Source organism: Anarrhichthys ocellatus, unplaced genomic scaffold (genome assembly GCF_004355925.1).
Source record: "Anarrhichthys ocellatus isolate YVR2014 unplaced genomic scaffold, GSC_Weel_1.0 scaffold52, whole genome shotgun sequence".
NCBI lineage: Eukaryota > Metazoa > Chordata > Actinopteri > Perciformes > Anarhichadidae > Anarrhichthys > Anarrhichthys ocellatus.
Genome location: NW_022280082.1, coordinates 1,806,085 through 1,816,710, shown reverse-complemented (window position 1 = coordinate 1,816,710; position 10,626 = coordinate 1,806,085). Strand labels below are relative to the sequence as shown.

At 41.9% G+C, this 10,626-nt stretch overlaps 1 protein-coding gene across 1 annotated transcript; it reads left to right on the top strand.

Annotated features, from left to right (window-relative positions):
• The first annotated feature begins 96 nt into the window (after positions 1–96).
• chrna2b (cholinergic receptor, nicotinic, alpha 2b (neuronal)) lies at positions 97–9,848 on the top strand. Its single transcript, XM_031870296.1, has 6 exons — positions 97–879; positions 5,227–5,378; positions 5,945–5,989; positions 6,174–6,283; positions 7,416–8,583; positions 8,919–9,848. The coding sequence occupies exons 1-6, from the start codon at positions 813–815 to the stop codon at positions 9,042–9,044; spliced, it is 1,668 nt and encodes a 555-aa protein (XP_031726156.1). The 5' UTR covers positions 97–812; the 3' UTR covers positions 9,045–9,848.
• Positions 9,849–10,626: the final 778 nt, after the last annotated feature.

Genomic DNA, 10,626 nt, shown 5'->3' with positions numbered 1-10,626 from the left:
GTGTGTGTGTGTGTGTGTGTGTGTGTGTGTGTGTGTGTGTGTGTGTGCACGATTGAGCAAGAGCGAGAAAGGAGGAGGGACTGTTGTAGGTACCAGATGAAAGACGCGAAGTACTCAGACGTGTCCTGTCTTCTCACACTGGATGATGCTGTTTTACGGACCCAGCCGATACCAGAGTGGCCACTAACAACGCTTCCAATCATGGAAAAGAGCTAATTAAAATTTTAATGGATATAGAATACTTAAATCGGGGCACCAAGGACGCGTAAAATCTTGGCACCGTGCGTAAAAAGGTGGAATTGTTTGGATAAGACATACACAGCAATAAAGCCGGACTATTTTTCATCAACGAATTACTTGATATCTGAGTTAGGCAGTATTATGATCTGGTACTTTAATCTGCAAATACAGCAGAGATAAGATACGGTGTTCAGGTGCCGCTCCCTGATTCAGCACCGGATGGCTCACCAACTCAGGCGCGTGGACAGGCTTTCGGAGCGCGCAAACAAGAGGTGCATGACTCGCTCTCATCCCGTCTAGGCAAGGCTATAGTGCGAGGAGTGACGCATACATCGATGCGGAGCTTTAGGGGAAAGTTATTCAGTCAGAGTATCGTCATACTCACTCCCCGCCCACAGAAGTAAACGCAGCTTTACTAGGGGTACCGGGTGAAGTTCTCCTGATATGCCTCCCGGCTGCGAAGATGCCAGGTTTCGCTCACAAATCACGGTTTCAAGGTAACGTTTTGACAGCGGACGGAAAGGTCTCCGTGCTCTCCGGTGAAGTGGGACTTCTCAATAGCAGAGTGCAACATGGGACACGACCACCTGTTCTCTGCGAGGACGACCGTTCTCTACTTGCTGCTTTTGAGTCAGTCAGGTAAGCACTTTTCTTAAGTGTGTTGTACAGCGGCTTCAATGTGACTTCTATAACAGGAGCCACCGAGGAACGTTTAAACCCACATTTTACCTCAGCGATAAGCTAACTCTCTGTCAGAGTGCTAAACAACATTTATTTGCACTATAGTAAGTGATAAACGTCGAATAAATAAAAAGTTATGAGGCTTAAAAGTAGTTAATTGTAAGCTCACCTGTCAGTCTCAACACCTGCGCGCTTGCTTTCATCGAAAACTCCCACAATGCTTTTCTCTTATATCATTTAAATCATCGCCATATAGGAATCAATCCACCTTTCACTTCCACTGCACTTATTCTTAGTTTTAATAAAACATATAACACAGAGCTAGTGTTATATACTCAAGATGAATGAAGCAAGCTTCTTTCTGTTCCCATCTGAGAGTTTGGTATCCTTACCCATGTACATTTAGAAGTTGTCAGAGAGAGGCAGCTGCGCGTCACAAAAAATGTACAAATCCTTAGAAAAGTGTGAGAAAATCTTCCACACAATATGCTACAAAAGCTTAGTAATAGTCATATTTCCAGTAGGTGTTAATGGTCAGATTTGTTTCATCAAAACAGCAATGGATAAGAGAAAGATGCATATAGTCAGAATTTGGAGCAGGTTTCAGGGTTGAAGTCCAGAGTTAATACTTACTGTAAATATACTCCATACATTGTGCACAATTTTCAAGAGAACATATTTGTTGGAAATAGCATCTAAGAATGTATTAGTTTAGAGCTGCAACGATGTATCAATTAGACAACTATTTTGTTCATCAGTTTGAGTCATTTTTCAAGAAAAAAAGTAAGAATTCTCTGATTCCAGCTTCCTAAATGTGAATATGTTCTAGTTCCTGTATTCCTCTGTGACAGAAAACTGAATATCTCTTGAGTTGTGGGCAAAAAGAAGACATCTGAGGACGTCATCTTGGGCTTTGGGTAACACTGACCGACAATAATTGAATCATGAAAATAATCAACAGTCGTAAAATGGTTTATTTCAGGTTGACTTTAAAGCCACCAACTTGACAGTAGAACTCAGGGCAGCTTTATTTGATTCCGAGCTTCTACATTGACGTTTACGAGTTCCCCTTCAACTCGAATGCAAGTAAGAGTTAAATGGACAAACCAGTGTTCACTTAGAGGTCTAAGATAACGTGTGTCTTCTTGTGGCGTATGAGAGAGAGGGTTTAAAATGTACCGTTGCTCTCTTGACATGCTCCAGCAAGCACACGTGCAGGTGCTTGATGTCGTGCCAATCTCATTATGTCACTGACGGAGTTCAGCTTTCTGAATTTCCTGCAATTTCAGACAACGGCCATTTTTTTGCATGTTGTCTTTTTTAAGTGATCTTTTTACTCTTAAATATTTGACAGCCCAATTTCACGAGAGCGCCTCTGGCTTGAGAAGCTGCTGACTCTTATCATCTAAACTGGTCAGTGTTTTCATACACCTCGCCAAGGGGGTTGGCCACGGTACAAAATGCACGGCCCAATGTGCTGGATGTCGGAGGTGTCGTCTCATTTCAAGTCTCTGCCAGCAGGAGGAGCCTTTGATCTTTGGCGCCCAAGAGCCTTTCTTTTGTCAAGTCCCACATCTGGTCCTTCCCCAGATGCACGGACAGATGAACATGTGCCGCCCTGACTGTCAAGAGAGCAGATAAGAAGGCTCTGGTGCATGCTTGTTTGCCAGAATCAAATTAGTCCATGATGGCAGGGGATGAGCCCAAGTGCACCATGGGCAAATTAATTCTGAATTCATACATGTCTAATGCCTCCTTTTTCTTTCTTTCTCCTTATTTTTTTTCTACAAACAATTATATGTTTTCTAAATTGTCACTTCACATGGTATCCACAGATCACATGTGTAAGACTGCTGTGTTACATAGACTTCATCTGCATATTTGTCCAGGCTTTCTCTGTTAAAGACCCTCGGGCTAAGGAATTAGCATGGAAAATAAATCACATCAACAGATTTGCATGTATCCGTCACGTCCATGCAACATTTAAGCCCCTCACCTGGTTATCCTCCACTGGCATATCCCACACTAAAGAGTTGTAAATACTGCGGTCGTCAGAACCACAACTCACCGATGGCCAGGCGATGATGTGGCCTTTGCTAAGCAACCGTGACTGCTGCCAGATGCAGGTGGCTCAAGGTCTCGTTTTAGGATCTTTGATGGAAGCACACCTCATTGAGGTTGCATTACATCCTCACGCTGTCAAAACGGAGATCCAGAGGGAGTGGGTGTTTATGGCATCTAAACCCAATGGCGTCTCTATTGATTTTCTTTTTTTTGTTAAATATTGATTATTGAGGCAAGATGCTTTACTTCAACTTTCCTTACATACATCTCTAGAGAGAAGCTGCCATGAGATATTGGATAAGAGAGATAAGATACATTCTCTGTCTGTACATTAAACAATGAGTATAATTTGATTACACACTATGGCTTATTGCAGTAATCAGTGGTGTCATGAGTCAGTCTATAGGTGACTAGAAATTCCATTACAGTAAAGCCAATTGGGGTTGTTTATAAACGGTGGTGCCATTACATGGTTTATTTAAAGTTACTTTGAGGAATTTTTAACTGGTTATGAAACAGTCTTAATTAAATACTGATGCCTCTATATGACCTTCATATCAGCAAGAAGATTGGCTATTTCTTAATGTTTGTCATCGGTGCCACGCGGCCGGATTCTGCGCGAAATCAGATGAAATCCTGTAGGTTCACCAGAGAGTCCTTCAGCTCAGACTCCAGCAGTAACCATCCCGCCGCAGAGGGACCCAGATCCGGCTTCGCAGCCACCTGCAACCTGCAGTTGGAAGCTCCAGCAGGAGGTGGAGAACTCTGCGCCCCGGCGGCTCCACCTCCAGCCAGCAGGCTAGAAGGGAACCAGAACCAGGACGGAGCAGGAGCAGACTGTCAGACCCTGCTGGAGTAAAATTAGTCTAAAGGGACTCTGGTGCGCAGAAATATTATCACTTTTTTCCACAGGGACTGACAAATTCAACGCAAAATTAAAGTTCCTTGAAGTAGCTTTAAATTAAATTAAATTTTTTTAAAGTTATGTCCCACTCAGTACGTATTTTGGTTGCAATTATTTAGAAAAACAAATTTAAGGGATGCTAATCAAACATTTCTTTCTCAGTTCATATTTATATTTTATTCAATTCAATTTATTTTTGTATAGCCCCAAATCACAAATTTGCCTCAGAGGATATATGTTGTTTTTTTTAAAATCCAGTAGCGATAAGGGAATACACAAATGTAAACATATTATCGCCCTCTGCCTCAAGTGAAAACAGAGTTAATTGTTTCATGCATCAGCTGTAACACAGAGTGGCAGACAGCTCGACAATAAACACCCTTCACTGGTGAGAAATTAGCCCACCTCCACTTAACACAAGCAAGCAATGATGTGTGTAATTGACTACATTGATGAAGGTGGAAGCTGTAATCCCCAAGAGGAGGGATTTACTGTCTATTTCCCTGCTATTCATTCTGCAGAAAAATAATACAGTGACTCAGTTTGAGTTTGTACACAAATCTGTCTAGACTGCATATTCCCAATCAATTTGATTAAGCCACCCCTCATTGTGAAGCAACACGTACATATTAACAACATTTGAGGGATAAAAAGAGAGGTTGCAGCTGAAACGGTGTTGCTGCCGACGGACAAACTTCCCCAGTCTCCACCTGCTCACCTCAAGAGGTTTTTTTTTTAGCAGACGACTCGCATGGGGAGCTCAGATCAAGAGATCAGAAGATTTGCTAAGATGTGGGAAAGTCGATAAGACTTTACCAAGAAAGGTCTGGGATGTTTAGTGGAGACTTCTGCGCCCGAAACACGAGATGTTCAACACTCTCACCTTCACTCCCAAAATCCACGATATCATGCCAGCCTGATCCACTGCAGTTTGTTACGTGAGGATTAGAGGAGACGCGGATGAGAGAACATGGATATGATCTCTATATACTGTGCAATTTACTCCTTTGGTCTCCCTCAGTAGTCACTTTACATGCATTTATTATCATACCATCAAATATTAACTGCTGAACAAAACATGTCACATATTATTACTGTCAAAATGACCTTGATGTCAACATTTGTAAAGGATAATTGCACTAACAGCGGTTCGATTTAACAGCTTCAGATTAGTTTATTTAAATGTAGAATAGTAAGTGCATATAAAAAAAAAAGGTGTGTGAAATTTTATCTGGAATAGTGCAGTGTTGTATAAATACACCCATATTATATCTGTCCTCAATAAATGTTTGTTTGATAAAGATTTTTTTTAATTACAAGAAAGAATGTATCCGCAGTTCTTTGTCACGAGAAGACCTACTCGCACGCCGAGGATGAGCTCTTCAAGAAGTTGTTTGCCGTTTACAACAAGTGGTCGAGACCCGTGCCGAACATCTCTGACGTCGTCATTGTCAAGTTTGGACTGTCCATCGCACAGCTCATTGATGTGGTGAGTCGTCACATGCGTCTGTCCAATTCGTACAGTGCAGGAAAACAATCATGGAGGCGATATTTAAACACAAGCTATATTTGGTGACGTGCAAGCTGCTTTTAATGTGAACCAAAGATTTTATTCTCGTTGGAATAAAATGAGTTTGTTTTACTCAAGTTGCAGATTTGTATACATCCAGTGCAGTGTAAGTGCAGTAATGTATCCCTAGAGCTTTAATTTGTGTGTTTAATATTCCCTATATTAGGGAGCACTGCAACTTTAACCGACCTTACTCCGTTTTATGTGGTTTTTCCAACAGTATGGACTCTTTGGCATTTTAAAATACAGCAGCAAAAACAAACTTTATGCACCGTCTGCCCTGCCAGAGAAAAACTGTTACAGAACACTTCACATCCATCAAGTTATTGAAGTAAAGATGCTGCAAGCTATATTTGGGTCTCCTTTGACAAACCTCCAAGAACCTTTCTCTCATATATTCCTCTGGCCTTAGTTGACAGACGTAACTCAGTCTCTACTGTGTCTGTCTGTCTGTCTGTCTGCCTGCCTGCCTGCCTGCCTGCTAGGATGAGAAGAACCAAATGATGACAACCAACGTGTGGCTTAAACAGGTCAGAAAAATGTGTCAGTATTGATTCATTATTAAGATTTTCTTTTTTTCCTCAGAGGGGATCTGGTGATTTAAAATGTTAAGAATATGAAAACCTACATCTGACATTTGACAACATTTATGAGGAATTGAATGACAATCAAGGATCATAGCCTGCTTCAGAACATGTTGTTTGTGTCTCTCAGGAGTGGAATGACTACAAACTTCGCTGGAACCCATCTGACTATGACAACGTGACGTCCATAAGAGTCCCATCAGAGCTCATATGGGTCCCAGACATTGTCCTCTACAACAAGTAAGTGTGATAAGAGACTAACATGACGGTAACAAATAACCTCACCATTAGGCCTGCAATTATTATCAAGTTATTTTTATTATTGTTTAATCTGTCGATTATTCTCTTAATTAACAGATTAATTGTGGGAAAACCGTAATCAATGGCAATCACAATCTCCCAGAGTGGAAGATGACTTGTTATTAAACCCAGAGTTTACTGTCATAAAGGATAAAGAAATCCATAAGATATCCACAACGGAGCAGCTTAACCTTTTAACTTCTTGCATTTATGTTGCTTAAATGATAAATTGATTACTCAAATAGTTGCTGATTAATTTTCTGTCAATCAGCTTAGCGGTAAATTGACAAATCTATGCCGCTCTACTCCACATAAGCACGTTATTTAATTGGTTTCATCATCAGGTCACGCCAGCCACTTTTCATGACATGCAACAGTGGACGCTGATACAGAGTAACAGCGACACTCAAAATGATATATTGGTTCAAACTGATGCCTCTTTACTGGATGTCGTATGGTATGAAAATGGCGCCATCTAGTGATAATAAAACATTCTGCTCCTCTGGTAATATTTCAACACCTTCACTTTGGAAAACAGCTTTAAGTCAAATTATGATATAGCTCGAACAGTTGTTCCTGTTACAATTTATATTGAACATTTATATTAACTGCATTTCTATTGTGCATCGCTGCTCATGCGTGTTGATGCCGTCAACCTTCATAGGTGTAATTGCTACAGTGTGAAATAGATTTTGAGAAAGCTCTCCCTTCTCCTAATTCCACCTCAAGGAGATTAAACCGAGCGCGTTGATGATGGAGTTCTGCTCCATCGAGCCGGCGGGATCACAATCTGTAAATTAAATTTTTAAAAAAAAGGTGTGAAACTGATGGTATGATAACGACTCATCATAACGTTTTCAGCAGAAGCTGTTATCACCATTAAAGCGATGAATGGAGGGGAGATTACTGGAGACTATTATTATTATTGGGGGATCAATACTTTTACACTGCATAGTTTCTAAAGTGAGAAAAGATCCTTTTCTCAGCACAAGGGGTAGTTGGAAGCAGGTTTATCTACTATTTCAGCCTTAGTTCCCAGATATTTAAAAATTGAGGTCTCTGCTTTCTCCAGCGCTGATGGAGAGTTTGCCGTGACCCATATGACGAAAGCTCACCTATTCCACACTGGTAAAGTCCGCTGGGTCCCTCCTGCCATTTACAAGAGCTCCTGCAGCATCGACGTCACCTTCTTCCCCTTCGATCAACAGAACTGTAAAATGAAATTTGGCTCCTGGACGTACGACAAGGCCAAGATCGACCTGGAGCGAACGGAAAACACGGTGGACCTGAACAACTACTGGGAGAGTGGCGAATGGGCCATCATCAACGCCGTGGGGACATACAATACGAAGAAATACGACTGCTGCCATGAGATCTACCCGGACATCACCTACTTCTTCATCATTCGAAGGCTTCCCTTGTTTTACACCATCAACCTCATCATCCCCTGTTTGCTGATCTCCTGCCTCACGGTTCTGGTTTTCTATCTACCCTCGGACTGCGGTGAGAAGATCACCCTGTGCATCTCCGTGCTGCTGTCCCTCACCGTTTTCCTTCTCCTAATCACCGAGATCATACCGTCCACGTCCCTCGTCATCCCGCTCATCGGCGAGTACCTCCTCTTCACGATGATCTTCGTCACCCTCTCCATCGTCATCACGGTCTTCGTGCTCAACGTGCACCATCGCTCCCCCAGCACTCACAAGATGCCCCGCTGGGTCCACACCGTGTTCTTGAACCTGATCCCACGCTGGCTGTTCATGCGGCGGCCTGCGCCAAATGGCCGGCGTCGCAGGCTGTTGCTGATGCAGCAGGAAGCGGCGCTGGTGCGCCGGCAGGGACGGCTAACCGGGTTAAAATCCAGCAACTGCCTCAGCACCTCGGCGACCTGGTTAAGAGATGGGACCACGTCAGAGGACCCAGACAGGAGCTCTTATGAGGATTTAGAGCTGGGAACGCTAACGTCGTACTTCTCCTTTCGCCCTCCTTCGCCCAGACCTCCAGGGGCGACCCCTCCACCGCAACAGAAAAACCCACAGAACAGCCAGAACCAACAGGAAGGGCCTGCAGGGACAAACAGACTTTCAATAGGGGCCAGAACCAATCCCACTCAGAGGCCCACTAAAGCTGATAACACAGTATCAGACTCATCATTCCTGCTTTCACCAAGTGTTATACGCGCTCTGGAAGGGGTGCACTACATTGCAGACCATCTGAGGGCTGAGGATGCCGACTTCAGCGTGAGTATCAATGAAATACCACTTCTTCTAATATCACACTTAAAAAGGCACCTGTCCTTTATATCTCTCTGTTGCAGCAAAAACATCCTTACCATACATGGATAATGTTTCAATGTACTGTGTGCCAAAGATGCACTTTGTTACAGCACTAAGATTGTTTTTGATATCTAAAAGAGAGTGAATAATCGACTGACATTACCCAGGTGGCCATAAACACGACTCCAAATATCCGTAACTGTTAGATGTTTGCTTACAAACTATGGACTACAACTTTTTCATTTCTTGTCTTCTCTTATTTCTCTCTGTCTCTTTCTGCCGCTCGTAATTCCACACAGGTGAAAGAGGATTGGAAGTATGTCGCAATGGTGATTGACCGCATCTTCCTGTGGATGTTCATTATTGTGTGCCTGCTTGGGACCATTGGCCTCTTCCTACCCCCTTGGCTAGCTGGCATGATCTAGCTCATGGGAGAAGGTGTGAGAAAATCCATAACCACCACTAGTTAGTGAAGTTCGACATTCAAAATGTAGCTGAACTCTCCTTCAAGACTCGGAATGTGAAAAAATGTATGTAATTTGCTGCGTTAGCGGGTTTTTTGTGTGTGCTACTTTTAGATCCTTATAACTAGCGTTACATCAAAAGGGTCTGTCCTCTGTACAGTGTCCATTTTAGGGGATCTCAGACTCAGCTTGCCACTTGGATCAACTTCCATCCATCTAAGCTGCACTTTGTTGACCTCACCTGTAATGTTACTTTGGTTGAGTTTGACCTAAATGCTAACATTAGCATGTCAACATGCATACTCTTGTTAATATGTTAACGTGCCAGTGTTTAGTATATCGTCTCTTTCAGCATGTCAGTTAGCGTCACATGCTAGCTAAAGTAGCATGGAGCCAGAGTCAGTGCTGGATAAAGTGTTACAGTAATGTGATTACTTTTCTCTGTTGTTTGAAGAATTCTAGTTGTAAATGTAGTGATCTATGGACTGTAGCTAAACAGCTCCAATAGCTGGCTGAGAGCAGCCCGCCACAATGAGATGCTAGGTGTGTGACTAATTGAAAAACTCTGAGTGAGAAACCTCATTCCACCTTTCTTTGGTTTAGACCAACATTGGCATATACTGGACTAGACACACTAACTGGGGTAATTTGTTGTGCTTTGGGGAGAATTTCCCATTTTTTTACCTGTTTTCTTTCTCACGCCGCCATGATTACAATTATTTTTGAATGACCATACTGTGTAATAAATACCCTCTTGAAACCTTTGAAAACTCTTCTATGTAGCGTTTATTGAGTGTGGTGAAAATGACCTAAGAGTTGTCCTTCCTAAACATAGAAAATCTAGATTTAAATATTCAGCAAGACATGTGTTTCAATGAACAGGCATGTACAGTAGTATACATCATTTATTTTTATATCACTTGATTTACGTGCTAGTAATGGACATTATACAAAAAGCTTTCTTCTCTCAAGAGTGCCTGTCACTTTTCTGACAATTATCCAAATTGTTCTCGTCTTCATCTTATAATTTTAATATAATGCGTCATAGTCAAACTTGAGATATCTACTGTATATATAAAACACTTTTAAACAGTAGAATGGCTTTCAAACTATTTGGTTTAATCATCTTAACATTTCACTCGGGTCAGGATCACATTATTTTGCAATTGTTTTGTTTATCTCTGCTGTAAAAAACGATTGTGTTTGACACATTTTACATTTACAAGGAAAATGAAATTTCTGAGCAGATAATTAAGTCAATTAATCACCAATCACAAATGAGAACAGTCAACATTTAATGAAGTTTGTCTGAAATGAAGGCATCGTAAATGTGATGCCAAACGACCATCATTGTTGGTATGCATGCTACCTTGATAAGCACATACACTTTTTTCCAAGTTGTCCATGCGACCGTGGTGTAGTCCATTCATAGCCTAAGGTTAGCTAACGTGCAAGTATCATAACCTTTCCAACGGAAAAATCCCATTGCTTTTTTGTCGAGTGAACAAGATGCTAAGTTCTGGGGTTGGCCTACAAAAACGAA